The sequence below is a fragment of the Cervus elaphus genome, chromosome 6, assembly GCF_910594005.1.
Source record: "Cervus elaphus chromosome 6, mCerEla1.1, whole genome shotgun sequence".
Classification (NCBI taxonomy): Eukaryota; Metazoa; Chordata; class Mammalia; order Artiodactyla; family Cervidae; genus Cervus; species Cervus elaphus.
Window position 1 is genome coordinate 6775002 of NC_057820.1, and position 23841 is coordinate 6798842.

General features: G+C 45.6%; 1 protein-coding gene and 1 long non-coding RNA gene across 8 annotated transcripts in view; one reads left to right on the forward strand and one right to left on the reverse strand.

Annotated features, from left to right (window-relative positions):
• The window catches only part of CC2D2A (coiled-coil and C2 domain containing 2A), a 125440-nt gene that overhangs the window by 93488 nt on the left and 8111 nt on the right, over positions 1-23841 (reverse strand). The window contains exons 3-6 of one of the 7 annotated variants that reach the window (XM_043906156.1): positions 21847-21930; positions 19083-19260; positions 1198-1286; positions 766-867 (exon numbers count right to left, since the gene is read on the reverse strand). In XM_043906156.1, coding sequence (XP_043762091.1) covers positions 766-867; positions 1198-1286; positions 19083-19260; positions 21847-21930 — 453 coding nt within the window. Of the gene's footprint in view, positions 1-765; positions 868-1197; positions 1287-3613; positions 4440-19082; positions 19265-20821; positions 21023-21846; positions 21931-23841 lie in introns of those variants that run through there. The other 6 variants (XM_043906157.1, XM_043906158.1, XM_043906161.1 and 3 more) reach the window with 6 other exon arrangements.
• LOC122696324 lies at positions 20692-22580 on the forward strand. Its single transcript, XR_006341735.1, has 3 exons — positions 20692-20830; positions 21258-21480; positions 22462-22580. It is a non-coding gene; the product is annotated as an uncharacterized LOC122696324 (long non-coding RNA).

Genomic DNA, 23841 nt, shown 5'->3' on the forward strand with positions numbered 1-23841 from the left:
GGTCCTTCAGCCACATCGCTGATACAACTTTCTGACTTTAACCGGCTTCCTCTTTGCCTCATTGGGCTTTATTGTCAGCTTTTCTCCAAGTGTAGGACCATCGTCATTCACACCCTCAAAACTTCAAAACTCACCACAGTAGAAATACTTCCTAAATCTGTGTCTCCAGGCCGGGTCCCTTCCTCTCTGTGTATCTTTAGAGGAACACACTGAGATGCCTCACCAGCATCTCAGATTCACACAAGTCAGCCCGGTGCATTCAGACCACCACCCGATCCTATTCTCCATTGCTTTCCATGGCTTAGAAAAAAACATCGGGGCGCCTTGGTGTAACGCTCAAAGTCCCCACAATTGGATTCTATTCTTATCTCTTTCTCTGTTTCCCAGCAAGATCCATGGACCCAGCAACGCTGACCCATGAGACACACGGGGAATGAGACAGAGCTGGAATCCAATACTGACTGGTCCACATACGTGCTCTGTGACCTGGGGATGGCTTGGCAGGCCCTCTGAACCTCGTATGGCAAATGTGAGCGAAAATCATGGTACCCACCTCATAGAGGTGTTGGGATAAGGGCCTCTGATAACATGGGGAAAAGATTTGGCAAAATGCCTAGCACCCAGTAGCACCTATAAATAGCAGCTATTATTATTAATGAGTGTTTAACACCCTCTGTGCGTAGCTCTGTTCTAGAACTTTTGCTGGAACATTTCTATTTGGCGTCACTGTCTTTGGTCACAAAGTAGGGATGGCCCATTTCTCACCTCCGTGCCAAATTCCGTCTCTGATTCTTTCTCGGTGGGACTTCGGAAGCGCCTGGGCCGAGGGGTGGGGATTTCCTGCAGCAGCGCACTTTCTGCTTTGGACTAAAAAGTCAAACAGAAAATTACTGCTAAGTAATGTCAGTGATGCTATGAAAACCTCAGTCACCATCTCGGGAGGAAATCAATCAGTAAAATACGCATGTTATGCTTCTTTAAGAGGTAAAAACAATGGCTTAGAAAAAGGACATTACATTGTTCTTAAGTGTAATTTGCATCTGTGCTCCTAGTTAAATGCTGCATTAACCTTTAGAGCATGAAAAACAAATTTAACAGTATTCAAATCCACGCCGTTTTGAGCAAACGAATCAAGCTAGACAAGACTGGAAGCAAGGTAATTGGCACCGAGAAAAATATCCCTGCGGTTTCTCTCACCCTTGCAGCCTGTAATTTCTCCCTCATGCGTTCTCTCATGGAAAATTCTGCAAAGCCTGTTCTGGAAGTTGAAGGGATTGGAGGCAAGCCTAAAACAATACAAGAAAATTACTTTAAAACAACATCTTTTTCTTCCCAAGGGGAGATTAGATTAAAAAATAATAAGAGAATGTCATTTTATTTTGCAAATTTAGAACTTCACATAAGCCATCATGGGATAAAGCTGAACAACCTCCCCCATCTGATGTAATAAGGACGTGTCTTGGCTTCTTTAAGACGGATAGTGACAACCTCGGTCCTACCAGGGCTGACACATGGACTTAACTAAGAATTGAACAAATGACACTTGATTTTTCAAGGCGCAAGCACACCAGTTCATTTACCATTGGGAAGAGGCTCTCGAATTTATTGATTTGACAATAGGCTCCTTGGATGAATGAATGACTATTGATTAAATTTTGGGGTTTGACTTTCAACAGCACTGATAGCTTCGATCAGAGAAAGTTTTTCTACAGGCTCAAGCCATAGCCTTGGGCTATATCGAACAGACAACATTTATTTTGTACATAGTATCAAACCTGTACATAAACTCCTGGTGGCTCAGCGGTAAAGAATCCGCCTGCAATGCGGGAGCCACAGGAGACCTGGGTTCGATCCCTGGGTTGGGAAGATCCCCTGAAGCAGGGCGTGGCAACCCACTCCACTATTCTTGCCTGGAGAATCCCATGGACAGAGGAGCCTGGTGGGCTACAGGCCATGGGGTTGCAAAGAGTTGGACATGACTGAAGCAACTTGGCACAAACCTATACCTAAATTATCACGAACTGTCGTTTAGCTATTATGTCCCAGGCTCTGTGATAATGTGTTGACTGACTGCATCTTCTCATCAACTTTATGCCATTCCTGCCAGGAGGGATCACTCACCAGGCATCTTGAAGATGAAGACCCTGGAGTAACTGGCAAGTAAGGGAAGTCTTTGTGGTTCACTGGCTAAGACTCCTTGCTCTCAGAGCAGGGGACCTGGGTTTGACCCCTTTTCAGGGAACTGGATCCCACATGCTGCAACTGAAAGGTCTCGTGTATTGCAACTAAAAGCCAACAAGACCAAATGAATAAATAAAAATAAATATTTTTAAAAAATCTTCAAAAAGGTGACCGGAACGACAATTGTGTACTCAGGAGGTACAATGCTTAGGATTTGATCCCCCAATGCTCTACACCATTATGAAAGGGGTAGGAATACAACAAAAGGCTTGGGGAACAGAATGTTATGATACTTAAAGGAGAGGGGGCTCTACTGGGAGGAAGTAGAAGAAAAGATTGCAGAAGGAGTTTGGGGTCAAGTCATGGGGAGTCTCTGATGTCACATGAAGGAAACTGGAATATATTCTCTATGTGGTGGGGTGCCTTGAAGGACGTGGAGAGCAGAGGAGGAGCAGCAGCATTTTCTGGCCTGCACCCAGGGCTGCAGGCACAGGACGGTTGGGGTGGAGATGCAGAGACCCCGGCTGGGATAATAAAGAGGAAGCCAGTGGGCATGGTTGCAAAGAGGCAGCAAGAAGATGATACGGTGGTTCCCAGTGACGATGGGGAGTGAAAGTCGCTCAGTTGTGTCCAACTCTTTGCAACCCCATGGATTATACAGTCCACAAAATTCTCCAGGCCAGAATACTGGAGTGGGTAGCCTTTCCCTTCTCCAGGAGATCTTCCCAACCCAGGGATCAAATCCAGGTCTCCCACGTGGCCAGCAGATTGTTTACCAGCTGAGCCACAAGGGAAGCCCGAGGCAAGCATTAATTCCCCCAGTAGCAGCACCTTCTGGGCACTTGGTGGACCAGCAAACACTCAGGCCAGACCCCAGACAGATCCACTGAATCAGAACCTGTAGGTGGAGCTGCCATCTGGGTGATTTTAAGACGGACTCAAGTTGGAGGACCCCCAGTTTAGAGAAGGCAAAGGTGTCTGAGGTTTTGGCCGAGGTAAGTATGGATTTGGGGCTCCTGAGGGAGAAAAAAGTGGAGGCATGCCAGCCTGGGAGGTACTGGTGAGGAGGGTGATTGGTTGACTTCTGTAAATCGGAGCTGGGACAAGTCTGAGATGCCGGCAGGATATGGGGACGTGTACTGGTCCTGCATGTTGAGCTCCAGGAAGGGGTCCAGCGCCCGAGATGGAGACTGAGGAAGTGTGTCTACCCTGGTGATGCTGACACTTGAGAAAAACCTTTTCTGAGCGAGAGAGTGTGGAGAGAGGAGTTTTCTGACCCTGTAGCCATCTGCCCTGTTAAAGGAGGAAGGCTAACAAGTGAAAGAAGAAGAGAGAAGGCAGGATGCTTTATTAGCAGGTGCTAATAAAGATGCTTTATTAGTGGGGAGCGAGGAAGCCATGCCGGGCAGAGCCCACCGTGCTGACCCCTCACCTCTGCTTGTGCAGAAGAGGGAGCTATTTCTGCAGCCAGTCACTCGGTGCCGAGGCCAAGTGTGCTTCCTTTCGTGTGACAGAAGGATGTAAAATCCTACTTCATCGGGTGCCAACCACCTGCCGGAGGCTTCCTCCATGCCGGGTGGAAGGCCTGAAATAATCATCTTAAAGGTCATGTCTTGCATGTGCAGGCTGAGGTTCAAGTTCTTTACAAGAATCTCCTTTAGTTCCATGAACAGGCCTTTGGCACTTTTTAAGCCAACTTTAAAAATCAAGTCATCATTTCCCATTTTAAAGGCCATCTACCCATGGTGGATCATATCCCCATGTCAGAGTCCTAAGACTTTTTCTGTCTCACATTTGTCATGTTTTGAATTTATGTATTTGTGTGGTTATTGCATTAATACCTTCTTCCTCCCCTCAGTTCTGCGGTCCCCAACCACACAGGGTGGGCACAGGTTAAGTGTCACTAAGTGTGAATGGACCACCTAGGCAGATAAAGGATTTCTAGACTGGACCCCTGCTCTCTGGCTGATCACCCCCTGCCTTCTGCTCCCAGAAAGAAGCAATGTCTTTGAACATGAAAAAAAAAATACTCTTGCTTATTTACTATCCCTCCTCTTTTATTTTTAAAAGAGATCTAGTTTTTCAAGTTGACTTAAAATAGCTGCTGCCTACATGGAGATTGTTAGAATAATTTTATGAATTATTCTTTAAAAGAGACAAGATATCATTCATAAAGTTATTCTAATGAACTCCATGGGGCTTCCCTGATGGCTCAGTGGTAAAGAATCCACCCGACAATGCAGGAGATGCAGGTTTGATCCTTGGATCAGAAAGATCCTCTGGAGCAGGAAATGGCAACCCACTCTAGTAGTCTTGCCTGGAGAATCCCACGGACAGAGGATCCTGGTAGGCTACAGTCCATGGGGGTTGCACAAAGAGTTGGACATAACTTAGCTCTAAGCAACAACAAAACGACAAACATGGAGTTCATTAGAATAATTTTATATTATTTAAAAGAGACAAGATATTTTATTTAAAAACCATCTGCTCTGAATAACAAAACTGAAGGGGCTTCTTTAGCAAGTATTAGTTTTAAAAGTCTTGGAAAATGTTGAGGGGGTAAAAAGTAGTCCTTTCTCAATTTTTAAAAATAAACTCGGTGTTAGTGAAAGACATTTGGAGGGTACAGAGATTTCTAAATCTGATCTGTACAACTAGGTGGTGAGATGTTGTTTTCCCAGCTAGAATGTGACCTGCTTGATGGCAAGGACTCTGATGGCGACTTTTGTACCTGGCACCTTGTAGCAGTAAATCAATGAAAAGGAAAATGCGTGGAGGAATGTGAAGGTGTGAGAGATGTCAGGCTGAAAGAGTGCGATGAAAATAATTCTTCGAATTTTGAAAGATTTGATTTGAGCATGTGCAAGAGCTTATGGGCAGTGAGAGAATTTCAAGACATTCCGTTAAAAGTATATACATAATATATATACATAATGTCCATTGGTATGAAATAAGGATGCTTCAGCCAAGGGATGTTTTTCATCAGGGGCAGCAGGGGTTGTATTAATAGATTCGACAACACTTCCCTGGCTGCCCAGCAGACCTGTGAGCCTCAGAGCCTCATCAGCCTCATGTTTGCGAGTGGCTCCCAGATCTTCTGTGTCACCTTCTCCCGTCACCCACACTCACTGCACTCCACGTCTCTCTCTTTACAGACTTCGTCAAACGATCAACACCGTCCATTTTTCTCTAAACCACTTCCATGATACTTTACTCTTCAGAAAACACACACCCCTTCTAATAAAAAAGGCGTTGCCCTTTGAAATAATTTTCCAATCTTCTCATCTACTGCCTCTGAGTTGATGTGACCTTGTTTCTATGGACAGGTGGGCAGGCTTCTAAGATCTTCCCTCCACAATCTTGGACGTGCTCCCAGCACCCTGATTTGGGCTCCTAGCACCCTGACTTGGGAGTGCTCCCAGCACCCTGACTTGGGAGTGCTCCCAGCACCCTGACTTGGAAGTGCTCCCAGCACCCTGACTTGGGAGTGCTCCCAGCACCCTGACTTGGGAGTGCTCCCAGCACCCTGACTTGGGCTCCCAGCCTCTTGAACTGTGAGAACTCAACGTCTGCTGTTCAAGTCGTCCATCTACGATACTTCACCATGGCAGCATCAGCCAGCAGATACAGGGACCATCTGTCTGTGCAAGACCAGCCCCACCAGCTTGGCCATTTGTGCCTGTGTTCCAGCATCATCGTGGTGATTTCGCAGGACAATGGGGCTTCCAACAGGCCTGAGTGAGACTCTGGAAAGTGGTAAAGAACATCATAGATACACTTTGACCCGACCATTTCGCCTCAGGTTGAGCCTTCCACATTGCCTTGGCCAGAGTGGAAAAGACAACAGAAGCATCAGGAGGGCCAGGTGCTGTGTGGGAGACACTAGGGTGACCATCTCAAACAAGCTTCTCAAATTTCTAAAAGGAAAACAGTAGGTAAAGCTTCTGAGCTTGAAATGTTTTTGTGGCAGTTAATCTCTGACAGGGTATGAATACACATTCTACCCAACCCACTCGGGAGCACTGGCTTAGAGAATTCAGTTCAAGCATCAGCTATGAAATCTTTCTCCCTGGGGCCTCCCAGGTGTCATGAGTGGTAAAGAACCCGCCTGCCAATGCAGGAGACATGAGGGACATGGGTTCGATCCCTGGCTTGGGAAGATCCCCTGGAGGCGGGCATGGCAACCCACACCAGTCCACTCCAATCCTGCCCTGGTGGCCTCAGATGGTAAAGATTCTGTCTGCAATGCAGGAGATCCAGGTTTGATCCCTGGGTTGGGAAGATCCCCTGGAGAAGGGAACAGCCACCCACTCTAGTATTCTTGCCTGGAGAATCCCAAGGACCGAAGAACCTGGAGGGCTACAGTCCATGGGGCTGCAAAGAGTTGGACGTGCAACTGAATGACTAGCAACAACAGAAAAGATGAAATGTCTTCTCTAGTGAGATGGAGGTGACCAGGATTTTCCCACCCTCATGATCAGCTTTAACAAGCTTCAGAGACTTCCAAGCAGAGAAATAGGAGGTAAAGCTTCTGAAACTGCAAGAGTGTTTTGTAGGAGAAACAGCTCAGGGTTGGAAGAAGGAGATCAGAAGCTCAGGTTCAGCCAAGTAAAATTTGGGTTGTCTCAAAATAGTTCATGGACCTAACTAAATGGAAGAGCTGAAAAGAGAAAACTTCCGAAAAAAAATACAGGAGAAAATGTCCATGACCTTGGGTTTGACAAAGAATTTTTAGATACACTCCGCACTAGAAAAGAAGTGATAAATTTGACTTCACCACGATTAACAACTTCTGTTTTGGAAAAGGGGGGCTTCCCTGGTGGCTCAGTGGTAAAGAATCTGCCTGCCAGCGCAGGAGACACGGGTTTGATCCCTGGTCCGGGAAGATCCCACATACTGTGGAGCAAATTAGCCTGTGCTTTAGAGCCTGGGGCCTGCACCTGCTGAGCCCGCGAGCCACAACTACTGAAGCTTGTGCACCCTGGAGCCTGTGCTCTGCAATAAGAGAAGCCGCCGCAGTGAGAAGCCTGCACATAACCAGAGAGTAGTCCCCGCTCATTGCAACTAGAGAAAAGCCCATGCAGCAACAAGACCCCGGCACAGCCGAAAATAAACAACTGAACACGATTATAAAACAAAGAAGGTGAAAAGGTTAGACATTTGCTTGGAGACAATATTTGCTAACTATAGACCGGATGAAGTACTTGTATCCAGAGTGTACAGAGAACTCTTACAATTCCTCAGTAAGATGAAGCATCCAATTAATAACGTGTAAAAAATTAAATAGGCAGTTTACTAAGATAACATACAAGTGGCTAATAAGCATCTGAAACATATCATTAGTCACTAGGGAAATACAAGTTAAAAGCACAATGAAATCGCACCGTACATGCATTGTAAAGGCTGCAGTGGAAGACGGATAAAATCAGTTGTTTTTAGGCAGTGAAGAAACAGAAACTCTTACAAACTGTTGGTGGGAAAGTGAAATGATACAGCCACTTTGTGAAACAGATTAGCAGTTTCCTATACAGTTAAATACATACATTCATCATACGACCCGGTTCACAGAAGCATGATTCATAATGGCCCCAAACTAGAAATAATCCAAATATCCATCACCAGGTGAATGTAAATAAAATGTATGCACACATATCCAGATGATGGAACAGAATTTAGCAATAAGAAGGAACACAGTGTGGATATATGCTACCACGTTTATTATCTTGAAAAACATTTTGCTAAGGGAAAGAAGTCAAACGCAAAGTGCTACATATTGTACGATTCTGTTTACATGAAATGTCCAGAAAAGGCATATTTGTGGGAATATATTTAAAACGAATCAGTGTTTGTCTAGGGCTGGGGGTGGCAGTGGTTGCAAATGGGCATCAAGGATTTCTGGAGTGATGAAAATGTCCTGAAACCGGATCGTAGTGATGGTTACACAGACCTAGACATTTACTAAACGTCGTTGAATTGTACACTTACAATAGGTGAATTTTATGATATGCAAGTTATACTTCCACAAGTCTATTAAAATGCGAGCTGTCTTATGCGATATGCAAACGTGGCTTTGAGTAGGTAGTTCACATTTAGTCTGAAAGAGTCCCAGGCTGGAGACAAAAATCGGGGACTGATCAGTTATACCTACAGTATCTAGAAGCTGAAATTGAAAGTATCGAGATGACAGAGAGAATGAATGTTGACTAAGGAAAGGGGGCTGAGCACCCAGCTTAGGGGCTCCAACTATTAGAGGCTGGGGTGTAGGAACCTGCGAGGAGGTGGGGAGGTCCAGCCAAGGAGGGAGAAGGAAGACCCAGGAGAGTGGTGTCCAGGAGCTGACTGCAGAGGACGGGAAGTGTGAGGTGTGGGGGGTGTGGCTGAAGGTCAAGGAAGGTAGATGAAGCGCTGACCCTAGATGAATGCGTGGTTCATGGGCACCTCGACAAGGATGGGGTCGACAGGGAGTGGGGATCTCAGTTAGAGGAGAAAGTTCAAGATTGCAGAAAGAATGGGAGTAGATGACCCTGGAGAAATTTTGCTATGACGGAGTTTTTGGGAAGATGCCTTTCTTGATAACTCATGACAAAGATGTGTGTGTGATAAGTCCCTTCAGTCGTGTCTGACTTTATGCAGCCCTGTGGACTGTAGCCTGCCAGTCTCCCCTGTTCATGGGATTCTCCAGGCAAGACTACTGGAAGGGGTTACCATGCCTTTCTCCAGGGGATCTTCCCAATCCCGGGATCGAACCCGTATCTTGTATGTCTCCTGCATTGGTTCTTAACCACTAGCACCATCTGGGAAGCCCAATGATAAAGATGGGTCTGTTTAATATTCTTTGAGTCCTTTTAAGAGATGGGCAGTCAGGTGTGGCCACAAGCGGAGACAGAGGAGAGGCTCTGTAGCCAGGGGGCAGGGCGTGCCATGCAGGGCACATGGAAAGGCATTGAGGTGGTCAGGAGGAGAAGACAGAAGTGGGTGAGGGCTTCGACCACGGCTTTTGTGGGATTTCTGAGGGAAAGAGAAGGCAGGGCAGGGCAAGCAGGTTCAGTTCAGTTCAGTTTGGTTGCTCAGTCGTGTCCGACTCTTTGCGACCCCATAAACTGCAGCATGCCAGGCCTCCCTGTCCATCACCAACTCCCAGAGTCCACCCAAACCCATGTCCATTGAGTTGGTGATGCCATCCAACCATCTCATCCTCTGTCATCCCCTTCTCCTCCTGCCCTTAATCTTTCCCAGCATCAGGGTCTTTTCAAATGAGTCATCAGGTGGCCACATCAGGTGGCCAAAGTATTGGAGTTTCAGCTTCAACATCAGTCCTTCCAATGAATATTCAGGACTGATTTCCTTTAGGATGGACTGGTTGCATCTCCTTGCGGTCCAAGGGACTCTCAAGAGTCTTCTCCAACACCACAGTTCAAAAGCATCAATTCTTCGGCGCTCAGCTTTCTTTACAGTCCAACTTTCACATCCATACATGACCACTGGAAAAACCATAGCCTTGACTAGACAGCCCTTTGTTGACAAAGTAATGTAAGCAGGTTAGGACGGGCCAGTTTGAGCTGTTCTGATGGGCTCTAAGGTACGGGGTGGTCCCTTGTTGCCGGGTACCTGGCCCTGCAGTGATCCAGGCAGAGGACTCTTGCTTCCTGGGATTCGACTGGCCAGACCCAAGGGGTAAGGCTCTGGGTTGGTTAGTTAGCATTTCAGGCATGCTCCAGTCTGGGGTCTTTGCTGTCTCTAAATTTCTAAACAATTGGCTAGTGTCTCCCCAACCAGAAAGTTTTCTTTTTCTTTTAAGATGTCAAACATAATATTCAGGAAAAAATGTTATGAAATATAGCGTACTATTTATTTTTACTTATGTAAATATTTTACTTAATACAATAATTCACCGCCCCTCCCAGTACCCTGTAAGGTCATGAACTCCAGCGTGGATGAACTTTTGACATTTCCTACATCAGTGTGCATCCTCTTATTAGAATCTTCTTTCCTTTTCCAGCTGCTGGGCTCCAAGGCAACTCCCAAGAGTAGCTCCTCTGGGTGGTTCTCTTTGTCTTGTACTGAACTTTATAACATTTGTTTCCTGGGTCAGTCTTTCCAGCTCTTGGTGACTTTTAAAAACTATGCCTATAACAAATGATCTGTTTTTCTTTCATTTGCATCAAATTTCACTGGATTCTGAACTTTATTTGCAATCAATACTGAAAAATTGGCTCGGAAATGATGCTTTAATCAGAGAAAGCAACACGAATGAATGGAAAACAGATGTCAGTAATGAAGAAATTTATGTTCATAAGAAACTACTTAGCATTTGATAGCTCCTCCCTTAAGAGATGGTGCAAGTTGGAATTGTGGCAGAAATGTGTACTTTTTTCCTAAATGTTTATTTGATTTGGAACAAGCACCCGTTCAGCGCAATGCTATCTTTATTTGGAATGTCATTGACTATGTCGTTGATTATGTGTATGTTTGAATAGCAATTAGAAGCCGAACCTTTCAATGTGTGTGTTTATACTGCTGTTCATCAGGGAGGTGGCCCCTCTGGGCATGTGCCTGGAGCAGTGGGGGATGCCAGATCATCAAGGATGCTTGTACCTAAGTATCTGAAGACAATCTGGACTTGACAACACTTGGAGTGCAGTAGCCTGTAGGGATGCTACAGTATAGAGAAGGTCATAGGTTCAAGGTCAGGAGCTGGGATCATAGAATTGAGCAACAGGCCAGACCTATAAGAGGAAGTCAAAAATTTGGACCTAAGTGAGCATGTCCAAGCTATGGTTTTTCCAGTAGTCATGTATGGATGTGAAAGTTGGACCATAAATAAGGCTGAGTGCCGAAGAACTGACGCTTTTGAACTGTGGTGTTGGAGAAGACTCTTGAGAGTCCCCTGGGCAGCAAGGAGATGTAACCAGTCCATCCTAAAGGAGATCAGTCCTGCATAGTCATTGGAAGGACTGATGCTGAAGCTGAAGCTTCAATACTTTGGCCACCTGAGGCAAAGAGCTGACTGGTCCTGAGGCTGGAAAAGATTGAGGGCAGGGGAGAAGGGGACAACAGAGGATGAGATGGTTGGGTGGTGTCACCAGCTCAATGGACAGGAGTTCGAACAAACTCTGGGAGATGGTGAAGGACAGGGAAGCCTGGCGTGCTGCAGTCCGTGGGGTCACAGACACGACTTAGAGCGTGAACAGCAGCAAGAGAGCCAGGACACTTGGCTGGCAGGAGGCGGTGGGCGGGTGGCTGTGGTCACTGGGTGGTGAGTGAGCGCAGGGAAACCAGAGCACGACCACGAGCAAAGTACAGACGGCATTGCAGTTTCCCGGGGCAACTGTAGACCATTATCTTTAAAGACCAGAGTTAAGATTTGTGCGTGTAGAATGAGGCTGCAGTGCAGCAATTATTAACACAAATTCATTTAGTATCAATGTGATAATTTGTGGGAACTATATTCAATATCCCGTGATAAACCATAATGGAAAATATGAAAAGGAATGTATATATATGTACGATTGAGTCACTTTGCCGTAGAGCAGAAATTAACCCAACATTGTAAATCAACGACACTTCAACAACAACAGCAATGGCAAAACCAAAAAGAACGGATTTTCCTGACGTGTGTAGACTGGAGTTTCAGTTTTGGCTCTACCATCTACAGCGGCTGGTTCTCTTTGAACCTGAATTTCCAAAACTATAAAACAACGCCTGATGACGGGGCTGCTCGGAGTTAACGTAATGCATATAAAGACAGTGCCTGCGTATGATCACCCTCACCCTCAGAAGAGGGAAATATTTGTGTTGGTTACTTAGCATGAAGTTCTTCTTCCAGTTGGAGAAGGTGACCATGTAGGTACCAGGCCCTCTGTGGGGCGCTTGCTGTGTATCATCTGATTTCATTGTCACGATGGCTGCATGAAGCCAAGGCTTTTACGATCTCCATTTTATAAACGAGGCTCCTGCAGTTGAGGGAGTCTAGGTTGTTGCTCCAGGTCCCATGACCAAAAGTAGTGACAAGCAGTAGTGAGCCTGATTTCAGTGTCTCTGCTGTCGGGGAATGTTTGTGGACTTGGAATGTTTATTTCTCTTAATCTTGTGCAACATAATGGAGTAAGAAAAGAGAATGAGGAATCTTGATGGGAATCTCATCAGAAAGCTTACTGCCTGGCTTAGCACACTCTGAGAACATTAAGTTCTCAGAGTTCAAGGTTGTCAGGTTTATCATCTGTTTGTCTGCCCTCTTTCTTTCTCTCTCTCGAGTTGAAGAGATTTATGATCTGTTTGTCTTTCTTTCTTTCATTCTTCCTTCCTTTCTTTCCTCTTTCACTCTCAGAGTTCAAGGATGCCAGATTTATCATTTGTCTCCTCCCTCTGTCCTTCCCTTCCTTCCCTTTCCCTCTGTCTCTTTTTCTCTCTCTGGGGGAGAGGAGGACGGTTCAGGTGAACAAGTAAGTGTTTAAGGAAGAAAAATACAATGAAATCATAAGAGCTTAAAACAGTTCCACAACTTCCTTGGCATAAATCTTTTTGGAATAGAGAAACCACTAAATCTGAGGTTTTGCCTAGAAAAAAGGTAGGTAAGTAGTGTTTATAAATCAGTCATGAGAAACAGCCTCTTGAACCTTTTATTAGTCCCAGCCCAGGTTGGGGAGGGGTGCCAGAAGGGCTCAATATATGAAAATCAATCAATGTAACACACCTCGTTAACAGAACAAAGGCCAGAAACCACCCGATCACCTAAATGGATACAGAAAAAGCATCTGACAAAATGCAACGTCCTTTATGATAAAAACATTCAACACACTCGGAATAGAAGGAAATTACTTCAACATGGCAAAGGTCATACATGAAAAGCCCACAACTGACATTATACTCAGTTGTGAAAAGCTGAAAGCACCGTCTCCAAGATGAGGAACAAGGCGAGGAAGCCCCCCCCCCACCCCCAACTTCTACTCAACACAGGGCTACAAACCCAGACCCGAGCATCCGGTAAGAGCCATAGGCTGTGTCCTCCCGCCTCATCCCCAGTGCGATGGTATTTGGAGGTGGGGCCTTTGGGAGGTGATTAGGTCATGAGAGGGTAGAGCTGTCACAAATGGGATTAGTGCCCTTATGAAAAGACCCCAGAGAGCTCCCTTGCCCCTTCTGCTATGTGAGAGCACAAGAAGAAGACAGCCACTTATGAACCAAGAATGAGACCCTCCGTACCAGACACCTTATCTGCTGGTGCCTTTATCTTGGATTTCTCACGCTTCAGAACTGTGAGAAATAAATTTCTGCTGCTAATAAGCTCCCCAGTCTAGAGTACTAACAGATCCAATAGACCAAGATAGAATAAGTTACAAAAGGCATTCAAATTGGAGAGAAAGAAGTAAAATTATCTCTGTGTGCAGATGACATGGCCTTTTTAAAAATATTTACTTATTTATTTTAATTGGAGGATAATTACATTATAATATCTTGATGGTTTTTGTCATACATCAATGTGAATCGGCCACAGGCATGCTGTGACCTCCTGAGCGCTTCCCCCACCTCCCTCCCCACCCTATCCCTCTAGGATGTCACAGAGCATTGGCTTTGGGTTCCCTGCATCATGGATCAAACCCCCACTGGCTATCTATTTTACATACAGTAATGTGTATGTTTCAATGCTCTTCTCTCAAATCACCCCATCCTCTCCTTCCCCTAACGTGTCCAAAAGTCTCTTCTTCACATCTGTGTCTCCTTTGCTGCTCTGCATGTAGAAGCATCCGTACTATCTTTCTAGATCCCATATATAAGCATTAATATGCGGTATTTGTATTTCTCCCTCTGACTTAACTTCAATCTGTATAATAGGCTCTAGGTTCACCCACCTCATTAGAAGTGACTCACGTGTATTCCTTTTTATAGTTGAGTAATATTCCATGGTGCATATGTACCACAACTTCCTTATCCATTCATCTACGGATGGACATCTAGGTTGCTTCCATGTCCTAGTTATTGTAAATAATACTGCAATGAACATTGGGGGAACATATGTCTTTTTCAATTCTGGTTTCCTCCAGGTATAAGATGACATGGTCTTATATAGAGAAAATCCTAAAGATTCCACACAAATACACACACACATACACATACACACACACACAGTTATGCATGCACAAACTGTGGAAACAAGCAAATTCAGCAAAGTTGCAGCATAAAAAATGCATATGCAAAAATCAGTTGTGTTTCTATACACTAACAATGAAACATCTAAAAAAAGGAAACTAAGAAAACGGTTGCATTTACAATAGCATGAAAACAATGAACACTTAGGAATGGATTTAACCAAAGAGGGGAAACACTTGCACACTGTAAACTGTAAAACACTGCTGAGAGAAATTAAAGAAGACACAAATAAATGGAAAATCATCTCTATTCATGGACTGGAAAGCTTAATACTTTAAATACTTTACATTAAAATGTCAATACTACTGAAGGCAATCAATAGATTTAATACAATACCTATCACAATCTTGGTGGTATTTTTCTCATTAAAAATTCATCCTAAAATTCATCTGGAATATTAAGGGACCCTGAAATAGCCAAACCAATTTTGAAAAAGAAGAACAAAATTGCAGTCTCAGACTTCATGATTTCAAAGCATTACAAAGCTACAGCAAATAAAACAGTGTGGTACTGGCATAAAGACAGACATATAGACCAATAAAATAGAATAGAGAACTCGGAAATAAAACCTGGCAGATATGGTCAAATAATCTTCAACAAGGATGTGAAGATCACTCATTAGGGAAAAGACAGTATCTTCAACAAATGGTGATGGGAAACTTGCTATCCCCATGGAAAAGAATGAAGTTGACCCTTACCTTACACAATAAACTCAAAATGGATTGAAGACATAAATGTAAGACCTAAAATTATAAAATTTCTAGAAAGACACAGAGGAAGTCTTCTGACATTGAGATTGGTAATGATTTCTTGGATGTGACACCAAAATCATAGTCAACGAAGACTAAAATAGACAAAGGCTAAAGTAGACAAAGGCTAACATACTTCAAACTTCTGTGCCTTGAAGGACACAGTGAACAGAGAAGACAAAGTGTGGAGTGGAAGCGAATATTTACAAATCATATATCTGATAAGCGATTATTGCCCAGAATATGTAAGCAACTCTAATGCAACAATAATAATAAGAAAGCAAGTAATTTGATCAGAAAATGGGCAAAGGATAGGCCTTTCTGAAATGATGATATACAAATCGTCAACAAACATATGAAAAGATGGTCAACATCACTACTCATTAGAAAAACACAAAGTAAAACCACAGTGAGATATCATCTCACACCAATGAGGGTGGCTACTATTAAAAAACAAACAAACAAACAAAAGGAAAACAACCAGTGTTGGTGAAGATATGGAAAAATTCTAAGCTTTGTGCATTATTGGTGGACATGTAAAATTTTGGTGCACCCAGGATGGAAAACAGTAATGATGGTTTCCTCAAAAAATTCAAAATAGAAATGCCATATTGGTTCTTGCTTGTGTTTAGTCATATCCAAGTCTTTGTGACCCTATAGACTGTAGCCCACCAGGCTCCTCTATCGATGGGCTACTCCAGGCAAGAATAATGGAGTGGGTTGCCATTTCCTTCTCCAGGGGATCTTTCCGACCCAGGGGTCAAACTCACATCTTTTGCATTGGCAGGTGAATTCTTTGCCACTGAGACACCTGGGAAGCCCAGAAATACCATAGGAACCAGCAATTTCACTTCTTGGTATACATCCAAAAAAAAATTAAAAGTAGGATCTTGAAGAGGTATTTGCATGTTCATGTTGAAAACAGCATTATTAGCAATAGTCAAGAGGGAGAAGCAACCCAAAAGTCCATGAAGGATAAATGGATAAGCCAAGGGTAGTCTATACATGGGATATTATTCAGCCTTAAAAGGGGTCCCTGTCACAAGCTACAATGTGGATGAACCTTGAAGACATGATGCCAAGTGAAGTTAGCCAGTCACAAAGACAAATACTGTATGATTCTACTTATACTAGGTATCTGTGTGTGCGTGCTCAGGTGCTTCAGTTGGGTCTGACTCTTTGCGACCCTGTGGAATGGAGTCCACCAGACGCCTCTGTCCATGGGATTCTCCAGGCAAGAATACTGGAGTGGGTTGCCGTTTCCTCCTCCAGGGGATCTTCCCAACCCTGGGACCAAAGCCAGGTCTCTTGCATCTCCTGCACTGCAAGTGGATTCCTTACCACTGAGCCACCAGGGAAGCCCAAGACATATCTAAAGTCATCAAATTCACTGAAGCAGAGAGCAGAATGGTGGCTTCCAGGGCCCCGGGGTGGCAAAAGGGGGAGTTACTCTTTAACAGGGATAGCATTTCAATTTTACAAAATGAACTAGTTCTGGAGATCTATCGCACAACAGAGTGAATACAGGTAATTCTACTGAACTGTATCTTGAAAAACAATTTAGATGGAAAACTTTATGTTTTTTTAAAATAATTAAAAATACTCTGGCAAAGACCAGAAAGAAAAATAAATGTGGCAAAATCTTGTTAATCCTTGGATAAGATACGCTTCACTATACTTTTTACTTCTGTGTAGCTTTGAATCTTCATAATGAAGAATAGGGTTCCCCAAGGGTACTATGTTTAGGATTCTCGGCAGTTGCCTTGGTGACATCAGATTTACTTTGAGAATATCCAAGTTCCTTTGATAACCATACATATACAACCTAACAGATGAGCTGAAATGTTGTTAGTATAGGAAATAAGGTCATGTTTCCAGTTTCATTGGGGAAAAATAAGAACAGGGGTCGAGTAGAAAACATGCTTGCATGATGGAAATCCCTTTCGCTAAAAAATCATGCCGTTTGCAGAGACATGGGTGGGAAATCCCATGGACAGAGGAGTCTGGTGGACTACTGACCAAAGGGTCACAGAGAGTTAGACATGACTGAAGCAACTTAAAATAGGCAACTAATGAGAACTTACTGTGTAGCACAGGTGTGTGTGTGTTTAGCTGCTTGGTTGTGTCCGACTCTTTGCGACACCGTGGGCTGCAGCCCGCCAGGCTCCCCTGTCCCTGGGATGCTCCAGGCAAGGATCCTGGAGTGGGTTGCCATGCCCTCCTCCAGGATATAGTACAGGGAACTCTACTTAATGCTCTGTGGTCACGTGAATGGGAAGGGACATTTAAAAAGAGGGGATATATGTATATATGGATATATGTATACATACTGGAGTGGGTTGCCATTTCAATCTCCAGTTTAGAATGCTAATGCATATTATTTAAACCTTCAAGGCAGCACACACTATTTAAAATGCTTGTACATCCTCTTTTTGATTTGATCCTCACAATCACCCCTGTGGTGACATGGAAACATTATCTCCCCTATCTTAGAAAGAAGGAAAGAATTCACTTTTCACAGAGCCTTTATTCCTGGACACACTCTGACATTTTTTCCCCCCTTGAACTTAAAAATATTTAAAACAATTAAATATTCCATAGTTGTGCTATGGACTGAACTGTCCCCACAACTTTTACAAGTTGAAGCCCTGACCCTCAGTGTGACTGTATTTGGGGATAGGGCCTCTAAAGAGGTCATGAAGAGGTCATATGGTGGGGCCCTGATGCAAAAGGGTTAGTGTCCTTCTAGGAGGAGACACCAGAGGGAATACACAGGGAGATGGCAGCCACGTACAAGACAGGAAGGGAGGCCTCAGTGGAAACTGACCCCATGGGCACCTTGGTCAGGGACTTCCAGCCTCCAGGATTTGTGAGAAAATAAAAGTTTGGTGCTTTTGAACCGTCCAGTCTATGGTATAGTATATTAGGGCAGCCTGCGCACACTAAGATAAACTGTAACCTTCGGTAATGAATAATTCTGTGCATTCAGGAACAGAAGCAGCTGCGTGGGCTAAAGCGTGGTTCTGTTATAGTTGTTTGTACCAGTCCTATTGCGTCATTGCTCTCGGAAGCGAACAGCATTTTTCTTAGGGTCGGACTTCAGATGAGCTTGCTTCCAAAAGTTTTCTAATTTCCAATAGGTATTTTACTCCCTAGCTTAGCTACAGGGAAGTAGGGTAACAGCTGAGTAATAATTATGTAACAGCTAAGAAGTGTAACACACTTTCTTCTCTGGTCTAATCCACTGATCAAAAACAGCAACAGGGACTTCCCTGGTGGTCCAGTGGCTAAGAGTCCCCAATGCAGGGAGCCCAGTTCAATCCCTGGTCAGGGAACTAGATCCCACATGCCACAACCAGAGATCCTTCGTGCTGCAACAAAGATCTAAGATCCCACATGTCACAATTAAGACCCGAAGCAGCCAAATAATTAAGCAAATAGATTTTTTTTTTAAAAGCAACAAGTGAGGGGTAATAATTTTCCCTACATTGAGCCGATAATGAACGACGGCCACTGTGATGAGCAAGAGTAATCCTGTGGTAAAATACAGGCCATGGTTCCTGGGGTGGAAATTGAGTGTGTTTGTGTTGTGGGAGGGGTTGGGGGAGGGGTAAGAGAAGGGGTCCTCAAGCGGCAAGGTCTCCAAGAGCCTCAGAGACATCCTCAGATTTTCCAACATCTGATTCCAGTCCCATCATTGACAAATATGCCTTGCTATTTCACCTGCCTTTGAATTTCTACCTATCTGATTATTTGCACCATATCTATTTCACTGAGCGCTTCCAAAATTCTGTAGCTATATAACTATGTCCTGTGGTTGTATCCTGTCTCCCAGACAGATGCTAACCTAGAAATGTACTCTCAGAACTGGGGTGAAGTGTTGTGCAGGGTGGTGGACACGCACCAAAAAAAAAACAATCCCCCTGACAAGTCCCCGTGTTGCTCCGTGCTAATCACAGGAGGCAGCAGATAAATACTGAATGAACTGAACGCTGAGACACTTACTCCGGGCGCCCCGCCGGCTCGTCATGCCCAGGAGGCGGGTGTCAGAGCCCTCTTGCCCCGGCTCCTGCTGGTCGTCCACAGGGGATTTTTCCGACACCATTTCCTCGCGGCCGGCATCCGGCAGCTGTGGGCAGAGGGTCAGAGGTTGTGGCTCCCAGGGCTTTGGTTGACTCAGATCCTGTCTCGGGATGAGGTGGGTCACTTAGCAAAAGGACAGGACTCGATCCTACTCAGATCTAGATAATCATGGTCTCTGCCACCTGGGTCGCTGTGGTCAGACCCTCCTCACCCCACAGGAAGCGGTGGTGATCCTGACTTTCTCTAAGAGGTTTCTTATTGGAGAGAGCGACCCAGGCACCCTAAAATAAAATGAGTGTTTTCACTTTTTCTAGGTACAATGCGTAGCGCTCTGTAGAAATTTGAAGGAAAGGGAACTAGAAAAATAATTATCCAACTACTTGATCCCAGCTTCAACTCATTTGGTGAGAGAGTATGTGTCTGACTCTTTGTGACCCCATGGACTGCAGCCCACCAGACTCCCCTGTCCTTGGGGTTCTCCAGGCAAGAACACTGGAGTGGGTTGCCATTTCCTGCTCCAGGGGATCTTCCTGACCCAGGGATCGAACCTGCTTCTGCTGTATTGGCAGGCGGATACTTTACTGAACCACCAGGGAAACCCATTTGAAAGAAGCAGTCAGAATGTCCTGGGTTAACCTAAGGCGAAGACCAGCTTCTGACTCCTCCCCCAGACTTTTAGAGGAGGGTGGGCAGGTGAGCAGAAGGAGCAATGAAGGCCACAGGTGAGGTGAGTGAGTGATGGCCTCTGGACCAGCCAAAGGCTGGCCTCTGAACCCCGATGTACAGCGGGACTCTGGGTGAGTTAGTGAACTGCCAACCTTCCTTCCTCACTGTAAACGAAGGGAAACAAAAAGCCCATTCACTGAGATGCTGCTACCTATCAGGCACTTGGTAAACCACTGACATTCTGACTTAAATGAATGTCCTGGAGTAGACCTGAGATATCTGATTTAAAAAAAAAAAATCCCCTAGTGATTCTGACGTGCCACTGGGGTTAGAAACGCTCCCCCAGCTTTCTCACAAAGCCCGGAAGACTGCACGTGGTCTGTGATCGGGGCTCCTGCGCAGTGGAGGAAAGAGACCTGTCTCTGGAAAGCGCACGCCTGGGGCTGCCTTCTCTGCATCCCCACGCCTTCCTCCGGCTCAGTCTAAGCTGCGCATCCACCCTGGTCACCCCTGCTCACTGTGAGCGTGGCCTTGGAGCTGGGGACTTGAGCTCTTTGCTTCTGCGCTGGCTCATCTGCTGCCTCCGTGGGGCTCCCTGGCCCCGGGCTGGCCCTGCAGGAAGGGTTAAACCTCCCTGACTGGCCAGGGGACCAGCCTTCTGGCCGGGTACCGCTTCCCTCCCCTCGCCACCCCCACCGGCCGCTCCATCCACCAGCAGAGAAGGAGGCGCCTCGGCCCGGTTTATCCCAATGGGATGGTGCTGGGTGAGGGGGGGAGGCTGAAAAGGGTTCAGACTTCAGCCCTCACACTGCCCTCCCCACCTCCCTGGCCCCCCCCACCTCCAGGCAGCCCCGTCACGTGACTGCTGGCTCAAAATGGCGTTCCCTCCTCCTCCCTTGCTGGCATCTGGATTTTCCCGAGCAAACCGCGCCTCCACGAGATCTTTCCTGCCTCCCTCCGCAGGGGACGACTCCTTTGCAAGGGCATCTATTTACCTTGAGAAGGTGGACCTTGCTCCGGGATGCTCCAAGCCAGGGAGGGAAATTTCTGAAGCAGAGCAGGGCCAGGGGTTGGACCACCAGCCAGCACTCCGCTCGGGGAGAAGGGGGTTGGCCTCTGGTTTAAACCAAGGCGGAATTTGGGCTTGGAGTTGGAGAAAGTGGGAGTTCCCAGGATTTGTTATCCTGCACTGCCATCTACTGCACATCTTAGTTTATGGCCTTTGATGATGTCTACTTAAAAAAAAAAAAGATGCACAATTTGGGAGCTGCCAGTTAAGTTTTATTTGGGCCAAAATGAGGACTGCAGCCTGGGCGACAGCACCTCTGAGAAGCTGCTCCAAAGAGAGAGGGGGAAAAGACGGTATATTCTTGATTTTGGTAAAGGGTGGATACACGCAATCAAGCACGTATTTTTTTTTTTTTTTTGTAGAATGTTTCTGCTGGTCTCGTAAAGCTTCTGCTAGTCATGAGAAACAATCGTCACCATGAAGGAGTTTACTGCTTTTCTAGATATGAGGAGATATAAGAAGTGGGCTCATAAAATCAGCTCCTGAGAACATCTGACTATCTAAAGACCTCGCCTGCCAGTTTCTCGGAGCACAGAGCGCCTCACGTCTGCTCTCCACCTTGACCTCCTCTAGGGGATGCTGGAGGTCAGTGGCTGCAGCAGCACATGCTTTAATCCTGGCAGAGGCAGATGGCAAGCAGCCACGGCAAGTGCCGATTTGTGGTTGACAGTGACGGTACTGAAGGGCCTCTTTCCAGCATTTCTAAACTTCTCTCCAGGGATGCGAGAAACCTTAGGGGAAAGATGCTCCAAACACTGCCCATGGCTTCATGGTGAGGGTCACCCATGAAGCCCCACATGGGGTCCTTCACCTGGACCACCCACCCGCATCCCTGTCTCCTCCAGAGAAACCCAAGTGCTGGTACCCGCAGGAGGCCGCGTGGCCCCTCCATATGCGGTGGGCTCTTAACCGACAGCCCAGTAGGCAGACGCGGGCTTCTGCCATCCCTACCTGCTTCTTTCTTTTTTGTCTTGGAACCTTCGAGGGCTTCTTCTGTCTTTCCTCTTCTGCATCCTCACTGTCGTCAACAAACTCCTTTGTGAAAATGCAAATGGAAGTGTGGTCACTTAGTGTGTACATGTAAATTGGGAAAAAAATAGTAAGAAAGAAAGAGGGGTGGGATTCTTGGGTGTTCCAATGACCGCCTTGGTCTGGACCCTGCACCCACTAATGCTGAATGTGGTGAAGGGGCAGTTGACGGAGCTACACAGCCACCATCTGCTTTGCTCCAAACAGACACATTCTTGAAAAGTTGTATCCAAACGGAAAGATGGTCAATGGGATGGTGTTGGAGATTCCATGGCCCCAGGTGCTCATTCAGGCCTGGGGCATTAACTGGGTGCTTACTATGTTCTAGGGGGCTTTCCTTGTGGCTCAGATGGTAAAAGAATCCACCTGCAATGCGGGAGACCTGGGTTCGATCCCTGGGTTGGGAAGATGCCCTGGAGAAGGAAAAGGCTCCCTACTCCTGTATTCTGGCCTGGAGAATTTCATGGACTATATAGTCCATGGGGTTGCAGAGTCAGACATGACTCAAGTGACTTTTTCACTTTTACTGTGTTCCAGGCCTTATGGGCACAGAGGTGCCTGGTGACTTCCCTCAAAAATCATAATGTCATGAAGGCCACCAGCAAGTTGATCTGCCAGGACCTATGTTCTGACCCAGATGGAAGCCCCTAGCCCAAGAAGACAGAATCACCCTGAGGGTCTCCAGGGTTGGGCTTCTCTGCTCCCAGCCATACAATCAGGTAGAGGGTAATGAAGATACGTGTGAAATCACCATGGATGTTTAGACTTAATGGAAATTTTTGCAGGTCTTTTTGAAAAGGGAGACATCCTGTAATAGCTCCAATTTGGTTTTTTTTTCCACGTCATGCTTTCTAAATTTGTGGTCAAAAGTTTTTAAAACTGAAGCTTCTCCAGTTCCCAGCTTTAAAGTTTTCTAGTCTGAGTTTTTCAAACCAGGGCACAAGCACCTCTGGGTGTAAAAGAGGTTGCAAGATGAATCTAGAACCTCTCCTGGTATACCAGATTTGACAGATTTGTCCTAAAATTGGAAAATTTCTGTTCTTCTACTGGAATTTGGAACACAAAGCATGGATTTGAATCATGTAAGGTTTCTAAGAAATGGCATGCAGTTTGCTGGGCTAGGTGCTAACCACACATCAGTGTCCTTGGCCGTCAGGTTAGAGGAGACCTGAACCTTAACTGCAGAGGGGGGATCTTAGGTTCCAGCCAGGGAAGGTGCATGGCTTGGGCTTGTCCTTTGTCTACAGGACCTGATCGATCTGACATCCACTGGGTGCAAGCCCCACCCTCCTTTAAGCCTTCTTCTTCAGGGCTTACCAGGAATTCACCAACTTGGATTATAAGACATTCATGTTGAGCGTGCAACTGTGGCTCTTAATTCAAGTCAAAGTTCTATTGACTTAGAATGGACTTGTGAGAAATCTTCGTAATTTTTTTTTGGCTTTCCAATCAAGTTTTGATCCTCCATCAATGGAAAGCTGTGCAATAGGACCTCAGATTGGACCGAGTGTCAATTCCAAGAGGACTCAGGGTTTTGTTCAGTGTTGTAGGGCCAGGGACCAGAGGCACAATCCGTCTTTGTTGCATGAATGAATGAACACAGGTAGATGCAGGTAAGTTGTTAGTACTTATCTTGCTTAAAGTGAATCTTCCTGATCTGATCTGGTTCCTTCAGGCTTGTTGAAGTACCTATTGAAAACAGCATATTGTCCCATTTCTGCCTCCGTGGTCTCAAGTTACTGAGCTCTGGAGCCAAGAGAGAAGCGAAGACTCAGAGGAATACTTTCTTTCCTGATTGGTGGTCTCTAATCTCCAAACGGGCTGGGCTTCCTCCTCTGCTCCAGACAGTGTTTAATGATGTTTTGCACAAAAAGAGTCAGAAATTGCAGGACTCTGTGGGGATTTTATTAGTGGTCA